This window comes from Cyprinodon tularosa, unplaced genomic scaffold (genome assembly GCF_016077235.1).
Source record: "Cyprinodon tularosa strain WSP-4 unplaced genomic scaffold, ASM1607723v1 ctg203, whole genome shotgun sequence".
Lineage (NCBI taxonomy): Eukaryota > Metazoa > Chordata > Actinopteri > Cyprinodontiformes > Cyprinodontidae > Cyprinodon > Cyprinodon tularosa.
The window spans coordinates 328,323-344,591 of NW_024038748.1; the positions used below are offsets into that span (position 1 = coordinate 328,323).

The following is a 16,269-nucleotide window of genomic DNA, read 5'->3' on the forward strand; positions in this document are numbered from 1 at the left end:
ATTTCTATATATATATACTTAATCTGTTTGAAAGAGTTGATAAAAGGTTTCATTTTAGAACCCCCTGTAGTGTTGAATGAACCTCTCTTAGTCTCTGCCTTACTTTAAGCCTTGTTGCAGTGCTACTATCTGAGTGTTATCAGGCAGGTTGAAAGTCTTCCTCTATCAGGCTTCTTTGCCCTCTAAAGTTTTCCCCCTTGAAAATATCAATGTTGAGCATCCCAGCTCTACCCTGACAACCAGCATGCACAGATTCATGGGTGAGATTAAAGAAGGCAAAAAGATAATTCAGGAAAAAATAACCAGTTAGGAGTATAAACACTTGTATCTACTTGAGCTATAATAATTTAATGACCTTACTCCTAAATTAAGTAATTACAACACATGTGTTTATTCTGCAATGAGATGATAAAAAAAATCCAATGTTAATTTTTTAGCTCAAACTTTGTGGGAAAGAAAAATGCTCCAGTAAACCTGTAAATCATTTGATCTCTTTTAAAAAGTTAGGAGAAAATGTGGCTTGGCAGCACAGCTGATTTTCTGTTGTGTTTGTGGTGTTTAGGAGGTCTGGGAGAGAACACCTTCTACGTGGACTACAGAACTGAAGACGGTTCTGCCAATGCTGGGTCCGATTACGATTACAGCGAGGGGACACTGGTATTCAAACCCGGAGAGACTCGGAAAGAGATCAAGGTGAGATAAAATAAGGAAATAAGGACGGGGCAGAAAGAAAGTAACCTGACTCCCCCAGATGGATTTGCTCCACGTATGCATCTGGAAACCTTCCATTGAAGTCATTTTGGGAAGGGGCGAAAATACTGGTTAGCTGATTGGCCTATGTTGGTGATAGACGGGCCAAATAAACCAATCAGATGAACGAAGCATATGATGTACTAACAGCCAGGCTACTCTTGCCGAAACCAGTCGGGAGAAGAGCAAAAACATCTTTTCCTCTGAGAAAAGCCTCCAGAGCAGTGTTTTGCTCTTCTTTCAGTGAAGAAATACTGTGTAATTCCGATAAAACTTGCTCGATAGCCACGCTAACGCTAGTTTCATATGCTGAAGCCGCCATGTTCTTTAGACTGAACTGTCGCGCTTCTCGTTGCGTCACACCTCAACCCGCCTCAAAGCCAACGCTGGACGTTCGTTTGGTAAACGGCTCCAAATTTTCTTCAACGGAGAGACTCCAGACTGATTAGCGAGTGAAATCTTGAAAGCTCGCAAGATCAGGATGGTCTCACGAGGCTAGAAAGAAAGTCCTGAAAAAGAAAAAAAATGGTAAAACTCCATTTAGAACACAAATTAAAAAAGATATGACAAACAACTTTAATAAAACATATAAACATGAAAACATCTAAGTTGAAAATATAAAATCGATAATTGCTCTCAAAAAACAGTCAATATGAAAAATCCAGTCAAAAAAAAAAAAACAAATTTACTCCAAAAACCTGTCTTTGATAAAAAAAAAAATTAAAGTTTCATTACTGGATTGATTTTTTTTTTTTATTTTTATGTACAGATGTATTCCATCTTTGCAACAATAATGGAACAAAGTTTCCTCCATAATAAACGAGCAGCTGTTTTTAAGAGTTTATAGAATTATATAAATTAACTACTGCCACTATTTGAACATGTAACTAAATACTGATGGTCAAAACACTGGAAATAAAGCCTGTTTCATAGACCTGCAGAATGCATGTGATGTAGACACAGAGAGAGGCTGTGCATTGCTGCAGGATCTGGGCTTTACATCATGGAGGTGCGTACACACCATTGCGAGCTTCAGAAAAACCTGCAGGGTGGCTGCAAAATCTAGGAAGTTGTGAAAGATGATCAAAGTGAAAGGAAGAGAGGATGAGGAGATTCATGATGAGAGTCCCAGCAGGGGAGCCGGAGAGATGCAGAAGGAAACAGAAGGAGAGATACGACAAGAGAGTAAAAATTGACTGAAGCGTTTATAGAAATGGATGAAAGACATAAACTTTTATGGTGTTAGAGAAAGTCTAGATGCATGATACTGTAGTATAGTTTAATGTTTTAATTAACCTTAAATTAACAAACATATTAGAGAAGGCCTGTTAGACAACATAATAATGCCTGATAAATAGATTAGAATAAACCACATGCTGTAGCTTCCCATGTTACTGACCTGTGCTATAAGATGCAAGTTAATGCCACTCAAGTTAAAACAAACTGGTGTTTTCTTTGGCATCAGGTGTTTCTGATTGACTCTAATTTTTGTCGTCAGCTCTAAATGAATCTCTGGCTCCTTTAGTGCTTCTGTAATAAAATGCCATTCATCAGGATTTCAATGAGTGGATCTAAACTTAGCTGGAGCTGCTTGTTATCTGGCTAAATGAGGAGCCCCGTCATTTATGACACAGCATGTGAGCAGATGCTGCTCTGTTAGGGAGAATCAAACAGAAGAGCGTCTGCTGAGGAGGCCTTATCAGGAAGTCAGAGGCAGTTTCATCATAACTGAGCAAGTTTAAGATGACAAAGAGGTTCTGAGGCAGCAGGAGTCATAATCCTGTGGTATTTGGGTTTTGATTGTCTTTTGCTCTTTATTCTTGGTAAAGTTTTGCTGTATATTTTTAATGCTTTTTGTTTGTTTCTTTTATTTTTGTGCTCTTTTTTCTTTTCAGAATGTTTATCACTGTTTGTCTTCTTTTCTTGACAGTATCTGTGAGTTCTAGTTCTGCTTATTCTAATTAGTTAGTCTACCTCCTTTAGCTACCCTGCCTTCTGTCTGAGCTGGTTTTACTCAGTATATATGCTCACCTATTCTCACTGTTCTCGGCTGGATTTCTTTGTTTGTCAGCTGTTCTATTTCTGTTGATTCTCTAAATGTAAAACCACCTTTAGTAACTTTTTTATGTATTACAGAACTTGATTGCACCTCTGCATGTCTCTGCATTTGAGTAGATTATCCAGATCAAAGGATTTATCCTTTGAAGCCGAATCCAATTTGAGACTCGGACTTGGATGAAGTCCCAAAAGTTAAAAGCCTTACTGTGTTAAATGTTTGAGATTTGACTTCGATTCCTGTTCTGAGACTCACATCATCGTAAGGTTTTTATCGTCACGTGAAGGGTTACAAGGAAGAACTAAAGCAGCTGAAATGTGGTACTGTGAAAGGGGAGCTCAATTATTAGCCAATGACTTTGGTGGATTATTATGGGATGCTAATAATGCATAATCTGTCCATCTGTAGATTCATAATAACGACTTTGGATAATTTCAGAACAAAATAAATATAATGTATCTCTCTCTGCTAACCTACCAGCAACAGTACAAACTTACAGCTGGAGATATCAAAATAAAATTGCCTCCTATTTTGTAATTCAGAACTTTAACTCAAATAAATTACTAACTAGATTTTTTCTGGTTTATTTTGTTGTGATTTATACCATAAAACTGAGCATTGTTAATACTAAGAGGGTCATAGAATGATTATAAAAGGTATTTGGTGCTGGTCCTGACGCTCTCTGAATAGGGTGTTTAACATTGGTTGGGCAAACCTGGTTAAAAGCCCTAGAATAAAAGGTTTAGACTGAGTGAAGCTGCTGACCAAAGACGCATCATAGCAACAAGCACTCACTCACTGAAACATCCAAATTGTTGATATGGTAGGGTGACCAGATGTCCTCTTTTTCCCGGACATGTTCTTCTTTTCATACCTAAAAAATGTCCAGGGGAAATTTCAAAATTGTCCGGGATTTTGGTCGACTACAGTGCAGCAGAACCGAACCGTGAGCTACGGGGCTGGTCCGGGAACACCGGCGGAAGGGGGCAGAGAGCCAGCGGAGAGTGACCAAACCCGACCCTGTGGTGCTAGCCTGGACACAGGCGCCCAGTGCTTTCCCCCGCCTGCCTTATCGGCCCCCAGCCCCCCCTCCTCTGGCTGAGGACGGGCGGCTAATGGCTCTCTGCTGAGGTCCGGTCCAGTCAGCGGCTCAGCAGTCAACACTTCATACCTGCCCCCCTGGGGCGTGACCAAAGTCCAGGCCAGAACCAAATAAGGTTACATCCCCACATTTATGTCAATTTGGAGCTTCGCTTAAATTCGCCCGTTTTATGGTGGAAGTTTAGAACTGTGAGATTTGCAGAGAAAGGATGTCGATCGTGATTGAACTTCTCTGTACGTCCATTTCATCCACTGAACTGTAGTTGTTCATCTCTGACAATGTAAACTCAGTTTTGCATTCTATGACCCCTTTAAAATAAAAATTATCTTTAGAATATTGTTTCCCAATAAAACTAGAACTTCTCAAGCTAAAACTGGGGAGGAGAAAAACCTCTAAATTACATTAAGTCCAATACATGAACCGTACAAAATAATGTGAGAATGTTCCTATAATCATGTGTTAACTTAGTCATTGCAGGGAATTAAAAGGAGAAATTTTTACTAGTTTAAATTTATTTCAGTTGTTTTGTAGAGTTTTGTTTCATATATTTTTATATATATATTTTTATATTTCTAATTTTTTTCTATTTTATTTTCTAACATAACTTTGGATGCTGAATCATTAACAATAACTTATTAAAAGCATAAATGATAAATCATTAAAATCTAAGGGAGAATTTAGGCTCAAAGAGAACAGGTTTAAACTTCTGACCTGCTAAATTGGCCTGAATGTTCTGGATTTTAGGAGATAAGAGACTTTAAACATGAATGAAAAACCTAAACTTGTAATTTATAAACATCTGGTTTATTTAAATAGGTTAGACAAGAGTAAGGAGTTTGTTGAGGGTTTATTCTTAGATTTAGATAGTAATATCTAAGATGACGGGTTTTAAATCCCATTAACTTAGTAGTCCAGAGTAGCAGTCGCTATAAAAAGAAAACAACAAGTCACTATACAGCCAATATCAGTTATTTATAACCTCTGAAACTTTACTGAAAATTAAAGTTTTGTACCATCAAAAGTTCAGTCTTTTCTGCATCGTTAAACTTCCACCTCCATGCCTCTGTAGGTTGGAATAATTGACGACGACATATTCGAGGAAGATGAGCACTTCTTCGTCCGTCTGCTCAACCTGAGGGTCGGTGACGCCGAGGGGATGTTCGAAAGCGATGAGGTGGGCACCGCCCCCAAAGCTCGCCTGGTTGAGCCCCTGGTTGCCACGGTGACCATCCTGGACGATGACCACGCCGGCATCTTCACCTTCAGCGAGCGCATGGTGCGCGTGAGCGAGAGCGTGGGCACCATGGAGGTGACAGTGGTGCGGAACTCAGGAGCCCGAGGCACCGTCATCCTGCCGTACCACACCGTGTCGGGCACCGCCAAGGCGGGGGACGACTACGAGGAGGCGAGGGGGGAGCTGGAGTTCACCAATGACCAAACCACGTGAGTCCAATTAGTTTTTATCAGATTCACAGGAGGAGGAGGGTCCACAAGCTCTGCTTCCTACTGCAGAATGCTGTTACTGTATCAGGGACTGGCATCATGCTGTTTATACTAAAGGACCAGTATTTACAGCCTTTATACAGCAAGAATGTCAGGTTTGTGGAGGTTAGATGAGGACTCAAGTGCAGAGATGGAGGCAGCTGATGTTTTAGAGATTTAATAGTGGAAATGGCACTAAAACAGTACAAATCAGGAGTGGACAGGCACAGCAATCAGACCAGGGAGTCGGTCATTGACAATAAAAGCTAGATGTTCTAGTTCTAACACTTCAGTTCCTCTTCTTGCTATAACACTGAATATTTGATGCTCAGCAGGCTAAAAGTCCTGAAAATCATTTTTCCCATTAAGGTTTCACACCTCTGCATGTTAACTTTAAATGTTAAAACAATAAGATATTTCTGTTGAAATAACTTTCAACATCCCTGCTCTGTGTTTTATGCCTACAACAATAACATGCAGGTTTTGCAAGCTGAGTTCGTTGTTTTGCTTGTTTCTTCCTCTGTTCTGAACCTCCTCTTCAGCCCTGCCTGTCCCCCGGTCAGACCCCTGCTGTCTCTATCCTAACCTTTGTTGCTGCCAGACAGCCGTCTCATCCATTATTAATCAAAGCTGACTTAAGGGAAGTCTCTGCACAGGTTGGAGGAACCCTCACAGAGTTTGACTTTATATTGAATGTTGGCTGAATGAGTGATGATAGAGCAAATCCTGAGGAATCTTATTGTAAAAATGCTGCCAATTCCTCCTGAATAAATCAACTAAACATAGTTTTTAAAATATTTTTTCAATGTAGGATATGGGCAGTGCAAAGAAATACAAATCTGTGTCCAAGCTGTTAGTCCCCAGGTACATACAGTATCCTAGTGAAAGTGAGTCAGAAAAGTTTAAAAGTAAGCCAGAAAAGGTTCAATGCTCAGATGTTCTGTTTAAAAATGTTTAAAAAGCAGCTTTAAGAAGACTGACTCTAACTGCCATGAGAAATATTTATACTTTTTGCTGTTTTGGCTGGATGAAGCCACCGCTGCAGGATCTAGCACACATCATTTACCCACAATGCATTGCAGCATAAACAACAACAATCCGTGTAACTATAATTTATTTCAACTGATTAAGATAAAACTGCTTACAGTATTTTAAAGTTGTTGTTTTTACATTGAAAATAAATATTTATCAAATAAAGTCTAGTGTTACAGCTAGTGTTAACTTAGGGTGAAGTCTTGTGTTACAGCTAATCATGTAATTTAACAGAGAGCATTTGGTGGATATAGGAGAAAAATCTGGGAAAAACCTTTTCAGTCTGTAGTTCCTGTTATTGTCCTCAGCAGAGATTCATCATTAGAACAGCTTTATTTCCTTTATCTTTTATTTCTGATTAGTTGCATTGCTTTGGGCATAGAAGCCTGTAGGAGCTGTCCATGGTGCTAGAATCGTATGTGATTATACTTATGGAACATCTGTTAAATGGTTAAAGAAAAAAAAATAATGCTACATTGAGAATGTATTTTTCTCTCAAAAGAACAGACCATCCATAAACAAAATGTAAAATTTTATTGCTACCTAAGAGGCATTAGGTGTTGAAATCAACATCAGAAGCCAGTGTCTTCTCCCTACCTATCTCTCTAGAGGTCATTTCTTGACACCGTTTAGTTTACTTTCAGCTTGTATGAGTATTTCTGACCTTCTGCGCATTAGAGGAAGGCTCCACTATAATTTGAAACTTATGTATCGAGTTCTTATTTGTAACGATAGCTAAAGTCGTATCTTCCCCTGCTCATCCTCGCCTTTGTTTCATCTGATCGGCTGATTTCTAGAATTTCTTCACCAAATATCTGCTCAGGATGACTCAGCTCTGATTGAAGCTATCCATCTGATTTCCACTTTCACATACACTCACCGGCCACTTTATTAGGTACACCTGTCCAACTGCTCATTATCTAAGCAGCCAATCACATGGCGGCAACTCAGTGCATTTAGGTATGTAGACATGGTCCAGACAATCTCCTGCAGTTCAAACCGAGCATCAGTATGGGGAAGAAAGGTGATTTGAGTGACTTTGAACGTGGCATGATTGTTGGTGCCAGAAGGGCTGGTCTGAGTATTTCAGAAACTGCTGATCTACTGGGATTTTCACGCACAACCATCTCTAGGGTTTACAGAGAATGGTCCGAAAAAGAAAAAACATCCAGTGAGCGGCAGTTCTGTGGGCGGAAATGCCTTGTTGATGCCAGAGGTCAGAGGAGAATGGCCAGACTGGTTCGAGCTGATAGAAGGGCAACAGTGACTCAAATAACCACCCGTTACAACCAAGGTGTGCAGAAGAGCATCTCTGAACGCACAGTACGTCAGACTTTGAGGCAGATGGGCTACAGCAGCAGAAGACCACACCGGGTGCCACTCCTTTCAGCTAAGAACAGGAAACTGAGGCTACAGTTTGCACAAGCTCATCGAAATTGTACAATAGAAGACTGGAAAAACGTTGCCTGCTCTGATGAATCTCGATTTCTGCTGCGACATTCGGATGGTAGGGTCAGAATTTGGCGTTTACAACATGAAAGCATGGATCCATCCTGCCTTGTATCAACGGTTCAGGCTGGTGGTGGTGGTGTCATGGTGTGGGGAATATTTTCTTGGCACTCTTTGGGCCCCTTGGTACCAATTGAGCATCGTAGCAATGCCACAGCCTACCTGAGTATTGTTGCTGACCATGTCCATCCCTTAATGACCACAATGTACCCAACTTCTGATGGCTACTTTCAGCAGGATAATGCGCCATGTCATAAAGCTGGAATCATCTCAGACTGGTTTCTTGAACATGACAATGAGTTCACTGTACTCAAATGGCCTCCACAGTCACCAGATCTCAATCCAATAGAGCATCTTTGGGATGTGGTGGAACGGGAGATTCACATCATGGATGTGCAGCCGACAAATCTGCGGCAACTGTGTGATGCCATCATGTCAATATGGACCAAACTCCCTGAGGAATGCTTCCAGCACCTTGTTGAATCTATGCCACGAAGAATTGAGGCAGTTCTGAAGGCAAAAGGGGGTCCAACCCATTACTAGAATGGGGTACCTAATAAAGTGGCCAGTGAGTGTATTTTGCACAATCACTCTCTCCGCTGTCTTTGCCGAGTTTCCCCTGTGGCTGTTGACCTGTTTTAAACTCCCTTTGCCTCCCTCCTTTCCTCCTCCTCCATCTCACTGCTGACTGTCAATGAAGGTTTCCCTCCAGGAATCTGCTCTCTGACGTGACATTTTATGTTTTCTTATCATTACTTCCCCTGACTTCCTCTTGTCTAATGGCGGCCATCAACACTCATGTCTTTTAAATATCTGACATCATTACAGGATAATAGCTGCTGTGTCTCGTCTCTCGTAAGATCTGCCAACGGGGGAGAACAAAAACCTCCGTGTGTAGTTATTGGAATATTTACCATAACCTTTTCTGTCTTCTAGGATCTATTTTTTACTCTGTTATTGATTCTTTGTCCTTCCATTTTACTCTGCTCCAATCAGCACAGCAGCTGCCTGTGATCAGAGACAGCAGGAGATGGAAACCCAGCTCTGCTCAGAGCATGGACCATTTTCACTCTGATAACGAGGAGCAACCTGCAGCGAGCGACCTGCTAGCTCTGCGTCATCACTTAATGAGAGGTTTTCATTGTATAATGAGTCTGACTTTTTACCTGTGTGTGTGCAGTCAGATCCTCCAGGTGAGGATAATCGATGATGAAGAGTATGAAAAACGCGAAAACTTCTTCATCGTGCTAGAGGAGCCACGCTGGTTAAAGAGAGGAATCTCTGGTGAGACACTTTTTGATTTATTGGATTTCCTCCTGTTCGCTGGGGAACTTTTATATGCTCATGGTGTTATGAAATATTCAGTCTGAAAAGCGTCAGAACATTTTATTTTATTTTTTCTTTTAGAAAAAGCACAAAAAACGTCCTGATTCTTAGCCCTTAATAAGGTTTGTGACTGGTGTACTGATAAAATGCAGAATTTCTGACAGTTCTCTTCTTGATTGATGAATCATGTTAATATTAGTGTCTCACAAAATTACAAAAGAACAGTGGGAACTTTCCTTAACAACCTCTGATAGTTTTGTATAGGCCTTATCTTTTAATATTTTCTTCATAATTTTTCCGGGATTCCAAAAGTTTTTCTACGTTGATTGCTCTGTTTGTTGACCATGGCCCCTTCTTACAATAATCCTACCACATATATTTAGGGTTATCCCATTCTTCTTACCATAACTCTCTTAGACAGTGTCAGCATTCAGTTACAGACTAGAAGACCATAACACCAACGTGGCAGGGTCCTAGTTCCATGACATGATAAGCATGGCCAACCATGCCATAACATTTTTTAAACCAAGATATATAGTTTAAGTATCCTTGTCATCACACTTGACTTCACTTCACTGAACTGCTGCATCAACAATGAACATAGATTCCTCATCTAAGAGTTGCAGAATGCCATCCCTTAAGGGCCGCTGCTCAAAAGATGAAATTCGCCCTCACTGTGTTTCAGTAGAAGTGGACGATGTTGTGACCTAAGAGTATCCCAGAACCATGACCCTGTAAAGGGCATCTGGGTGACTTTTTAAGGGTGCAGTATTGGTTTCAGTTAATGTAAAGTAACGCTAAATGATCAGGAGCTGATCCTTAAGTTTCTAAATAACGACCATTGCACATTTTTGTCTTTATTTTTTTGCGACGTGCAATATGTTAGCGTGTTCCAAGTGATCTACAAATATTGCTGCACAAATGTAAGGATGCACAAACAGATTTGGTTCCACATATTAATACATTGACCAGATTACAGGTTCTACAGGTTTGAGAGTGGCTGTAAAGATGAGGTTCTAAGCCATGTAGCTGGAGGTTATTATGCTGATTATTAAAATTAATGATATACCAAAGAAAACCATCAAAAAGACTGAAGAACTATAAATACAAACCTCTTTATAACCAGACGGTATGGCAGGAACAGCTAAGAATTTGGGAGATTATATCCTTCCTTTTAAATTTGTTCAAAAGTTTTCAAACTGGACCATTCTTTTTTTTTATCATGGTTTAAATCAAATTTAATAAATGACCTTGTTAGAAACAAAAAGGCTGATTGGAAGTGAGCTTTAGATGTCTCCCTTTTTAGATTTATTTATACTTTTTCTTATACTGTCCCAGTTCTTATTCCCTGGTCCTCTTCTCTATTAGACTGGCTATACAGTCATTTTCTTTCAACACAATATGATTCTAATACATTAGTTTATTTTTTCATATTAAAAAAAATATTTAAAAAAAGTCATTTTAACATTTCAGGATTTTCCGGCTTTATTAATTTCCATTGTCTGAGAGCAATAGCTGTAAAACAGGAAAACTTGAAGCGCTTAAGATTATTATTTTTTTTTGGATTTATTGTCATTTTTTAAAGTTTAAACTTTTTATACAGGTGGATTTTTTAAGAGAATCTTTAACTGATGACTTTTCTGTTTTTTTTTTTTTCCTCAGCACTGCTGCTCAACCAAGGTAAGAGCTTCTGAATCTTCCTTCTGAAGGTTTAAACCTCATTAGATTTTTCAGGAAATGCATGTTTGACTTAATCTTCTAATTATTTCCGTATCAACTGTATTATATTCATATAGAATGTCAGAAACACGATGAAAGAGGCTCTCTGCCGTTTTGAAAGGCTACAGATTAGATTTGCTTCATGTCCTCCGTTGTATTCTGTCTGCACCCCAGCCCCCCAAAAAATCCACATTAAATCTGGTAAGACTGGCCTAAATATGCAATTATCAAAAGAGAAAGACATTTTTCTCAGATTAAAGGGGCTCGATGATGAATTCAGACTGACTCAGCTCTCTTTCCTCCTGTTTGAACCTTCATCTGGATGTTAATTGGATCCAATTTTACACTTCTTCTTTGGGCTTTGGGCTTTTCTAGCAGTTTCTCAGGTTTCCTGCTCAGTCAGGTCTCTCCCTTTGGTTCGCTCTTCTCGTCATCACTTAAACCTTTCCACTAAAATGAGCATGAAATTCGTCTGCTGCCATTTCAGTTTCACAACACAAACCTGGAGCCATTGATGTAATGAAGCCCAGGTTGGGATTAGTGTACAGTATAAAAAAATTAGTAGTGTTGAAAAGAAAGGAATATATATACATGTTATTTAATGATAACAGTTATCGGCCATGACATTAACTTTAATATTGGATAGTGATATTGTGAATATGAGCAAATATTTATACTTTCTTACATTTTTTCTTTATGATGTCTGCATAAGTTTTAGAAAGTCTTATAACTACATTTTTGAGCTCATTTTTTTCTTCTTAACATTGGTTTAATACAGAATATGCACACATATACACACCATATTTCTGACCTTTTTTCCCTCTTTTTTTAAAAAGAAAAGTTTTATAAACATTATACACTTATGAACATTAAAAAAACTTAAGTATGCTTTAAAGTTTTTTACTTTGTTGCAACATCCTTATTTGTCAAAAAAAAAAGATTGACAGATTTTTTTTAAGCAGTCCAAAAGTAGGAAGTCAGATTCAGAAATATCTTCTGTGATTTGTGGATTCTTTAAGACTCCTGTTTGAGCAACAAAAGGTCATATATGTTCAGATGTTGAAATAAAAACAAAAAACTGAAGAATAAAAACTCTGGGGGAGTTTGGATTGTTAAAATTATGAAATATGTAGGAACCTCGTGAAGTTATGGAATGCAAACATCTTCTCTTTCCAGAGTTTCTGCAGTAATAAATAATTTTTTGTTAGCTCCAGTGTGCCAATATTATAGGTAAGAGTACCCAAAAATTGTATTAAAGTAAGAGTAGCACTACTTTAACAACTTTTTCCTCAAGTAAAAGTAAAACATTAATTCAAAAGGCTGCTTGAGTACTGAGTCACTGTTGGACACTAACATCAGATTTATTGTCTATAAATGATGCTGGCAAACAGACTGTATGTACTAATTCTGGTATTTTAAAGATTAAAATACCTAAATAATACAAATAAATGTCATTAATATATAAGAAGAAATGTGTGCAGAAGAAATACTTTTAACATTTATAATTACACAAAAAACTATGAAAACCAACCTGTACAATGTGAACTGTAAATATATTAGGATAAGGTGACGAACTTCCACTTTTAATATTTATTTACTGTATGTTTTGTTATGGTTCTTATTTGTTGTGACTCTGAGTTTTCAGTTTTCTGTTATCAGTTGTTTTGTTTTTATTTTCCATGATCTTCAAGCATTCTTTATTTACTCTCTGTTGCCCCCTTGTGATTGCTTTCTTTCCCCTTGGATTCCCTCTTGCCAGTTCCACCCACACCTGCTCCCCATTCAGCTCGTTAGTCCATCCTTTGTTTTGTTCTCCTTAAATACTCCACCTCTGCAGTCACTCAGTGCTGGTTCCTTCTCGTTGCTGCATTGTCTAATCTGCTCGTCTCTCCCCGGCTCCTCAGACTCGTTTTTTCCCCTGATGTCTCCATAGTTTTGGTTTGTTTCATATTTTAAGTTGGGTTTTTGGATTTCTGCCTCTGCTATATTTGGTCTGCCATTAAACCTCTCAGAACCCCATCCCCTGCCTTTTTTTCACTCCCGCATCTTGGGGCCCTTTGAGCAAAACCCCACCACCCCATTGTTGACTGTTTTTCATGATTTTGGAATAGTTCTAATTTCTCTCTTGCAGAACAGAGTAGTCTACTCAAGTATAAGTAGCAATACTTTAAAAGAATATTTCTCAAGTAAAAAGTACGGTACAGCAAACCTAGTCCCAAAAGTAAATCATTTTCAAATTGTTACTCAAGTAAATGTAAACCCAATTACTACCCCAAACCCCTTGGGGGTTTTTTTGTCAGGTTTGTTTATTGAAAAAAATAAAAAAGCCAAAACCTTATGTCAAAATTTAAAAAATTCAAGAAACCTAGAAGGGACCCAACATTTTTTTCTTCCCATCGCTTTTTGGTTTAGGGCCTTGAAAAAAACTGGGGTCTTTTTGTCTGGAAATTGAGGGCACAAATGCTTAAAGGGCAGAAAAAAAAAAACCAAAAGCAAAATTTTAGAAAATATCCTGTTGCAAATTATTTAAAAAAAAAATCAAAGCAAAAATTTTTTTGGGGCCGGGGGAAAAAAGGGGCCCCTCATTCCTTTTTTTTTTAAAATAAATAATAAAAAAAATTCCAGGGTTTTACTTTTACCCCTCGGCTTAAAAAATGAAACACCCAATGGTATTCAAAAATGGATCGGGGGGGAAAATGGTTTTTTGGGTTGAGCGTTTAAATCCAAAGGGGGGGCTAAATTTTTAAAAAATGAAAACTTCGTTTTGGAGGTATGGGGGGGGGGGGAAACATTAGGGGGGCCACCTGGGAAAAGGAAAAAAGGGGTTGGGGAATTCCTTCTTAAAAAATTTAAATAAATGTTTTTAAACAAACACTGAAACGGGGGAACCTTTAAAAAGAAACTCCCAACTCCCCCCCTGGTGATCATAAACCCTTTTTTCCTTTTTTATAACCCTGACTTTGGGGGGTTTTATTTTAAAAATTTTAAAGGGGTGGGGGGTTTTGGTTGGTTGGCAAATGGACCATAAAACTTAACTGGGGCCTCCAGAATGAAAAGTTTGGGCTGAATACGGGGAATTTTGGTTTACGCGCAGCCAGTCCTTTGGCTGCAGGTTTCTATTTTTGGCCCCCCTCAGGAGGCATTTTCCCCCTTTCCGGCTCTGTTCTTTTTACGTCCCCATAGGGGGTTTTTTTTTCTTTTTTTTTCTAAGATTTTGGAACTTTTTTTCCTTAAAAAACCCCTGAAACAAACAAAACCCTTGGTTGGGGGGGAAAAAGGGGGGAACATAAAAGCTAAACAAATTTTTCTGGAAGGTTTTGGGGTTTTTTATTTAAAATCGTTCGGGTGAAAAAAAATTTTTTTTTTTAATTAATTTTTGGGGGGGTTTTTTTTGGAAATAATATTTATAACCCATTCCAAATTTATTTTCCCCCAAAATTTTCCAAAAAATTAAATTTTATAAAACCCCCTTTTGGCCCCAAAAATTTTTGTTTAATTTAAAATAAAACCCCCATAAATAAATTTTTTATCCCTAATGCAACCATTCCCTAACCTCTACCTAAATTAATATAAAATTAAAAATAATTAATAAAAATATTAAAAAATAAAAATTATAGGAAAAATATTAAAAAATAATATTTAAAAATAAAAAATTAAAACTATTATAAAAATTATATAAACCAAAAATTATCCCCTCCAAAAATATAAAAATTAAAAATTAATATAAACCAAAATAAATTTTAATAAAAATAAAAATTATGAATGAAAAATATAAAAACCCTAATATTAAAAATAATTAATTATAAGAATAATTAAAAATTAATTTTAAAATTTTTTTATAAAAATTATAAAACCTACTAAACCCTATTAAAAATTAAAAATAAACCAAAATAAAAATCCATTAATATAAACCTTCCTAATGGATAAAAAATTAATTAAAACCCCCCAAAAATTAATTTATTAAAATCCCCCCATGAAAATATAAAACTGATAAAATTTTAAATAAAAATATATTATTATTAATAAAATAAAAATTATAAAAAATTACTAAAAAATTTTTTAATCTATCCCCCCCAAAAATTTTAAAAATAAAATACCCTAAATAACCCCCTTTTCCTAAAAATAATAAATATAATATTAATCCCCCCCCTTAAATCCCAAAAATTATAAATTATTCCCTATAATAATCCCTAACCACTCAAATAAATAATCCTCCCTTCCCTCCATCCATCTTCCAATTCATCCTACTATCCAAACCATCCATCCTACCTTCATCCCCACTTTCCATCCATCCATCCCTCCATCTTTCCCCCCAAACCAAATATCCCCATCCCTCCCAAAATTTCCTTTTTTCCCTTTCCCAAAATTCCCTCCACCAAACCATCCATCCATTTTATCTTCTACCACCATCCATCCATTTTTTCCCACTATCCATCCTCCTTTCATCTATCCTCCCTCCTACTTTATATATTTTTTATTCCCTCCACCACCTATCCCCTTTTTCCATCCCCCTACTACTTTCAACCCAATCCCACCTTTCTATCCAAACCAAAACCTTATCCATCCATTTCCCCTTTCCATTTCCCTCCTTTCCCCCATCAATTTTCCTTTAAATTCCAAACCCTTCCATCCCCTTCAAACCCACTATCCCTCCATCCCTCCCCCATTCACCTACATCCATCCCAAACCCATTCATCTATTTCCCTCCATCTTAAATTTCCATCTATTCATCCCTCCATCCATCCATTATCCACCATACTACTATCCATCCATTTCCCTCCTACTATCCCCCTCCAAACTATTTCCTCCATCCTACTATCCAAAACCCATCCTTTCTATCCATCCAAACCATCCAAACCCATCCTTTCTATCCATCCTAAATATCCATCCCTCCCAAATATCCTTTCCCTCCACCCCTCCATCCATTCATCCTACTATCCATCCATCCATCCATCCATTCATCCTACTATCCATCCATCCATTCATCTATCCATCCATCCTACTATCCATCTATTCATCCATCCATCCATCCATCTATCCATCCATACTACTATCCATCCATCCATCCTACTATCCATCCATCTATCCATCCATCCATCTATCCATCCCCCCTATAAACCATCCATCCCCTCCAAACCATTTTTATCCCACATCCAACCACCATTCATCTATCCCAAACCCTCCAAATTTCCATCCATTCATCCACCCTCCATCCCATTTTCCATCCCAAATACTATCCTCCATCCCCTCCCACTATCCATCCCCTCTATCCATCCATCCCACTATTTCCCTC

The 16,269-nt window shown here is 38.0% G+C and overlaps 1 protein-coding gene across 4 annotated transcripts in view; it reads left to right on the forward strand.

Annotated features, from left to right (window-relative positions):
* The window catches only part of slc8a2b (solute carrier family 8 member 2b), a 224,316-nt gene that overhangs the window by 183,928 nt on the left and 24,119 nt on the right, over positions 1 to 16,269 (forward strand). For all 4 annotated transcript variants that reach the window (XM_038284868.1, XM_038284870.1, XM_038284869.1 and 1 more), the window contains 4 exons: positions 563 to 693; positions 4,978 to 5,351; positions 9,112 to 9,215; positions 10,920 to 10,937. In XM_038284868.1, the coding sequence (XP_038140796.1) occupies positions 563 to 693; positions 4,978 to 5,351; positions 9,112 to 9,215; positions 10,920 to 10,937 (627 nt within the window). The remainder of the gene's footprint in view (positions 1 to 562; positions 694 to 4,977; positions 5,352 to 9,111; positions 9,216 to 10,919; positions 10,938 to 16,269) is intronic.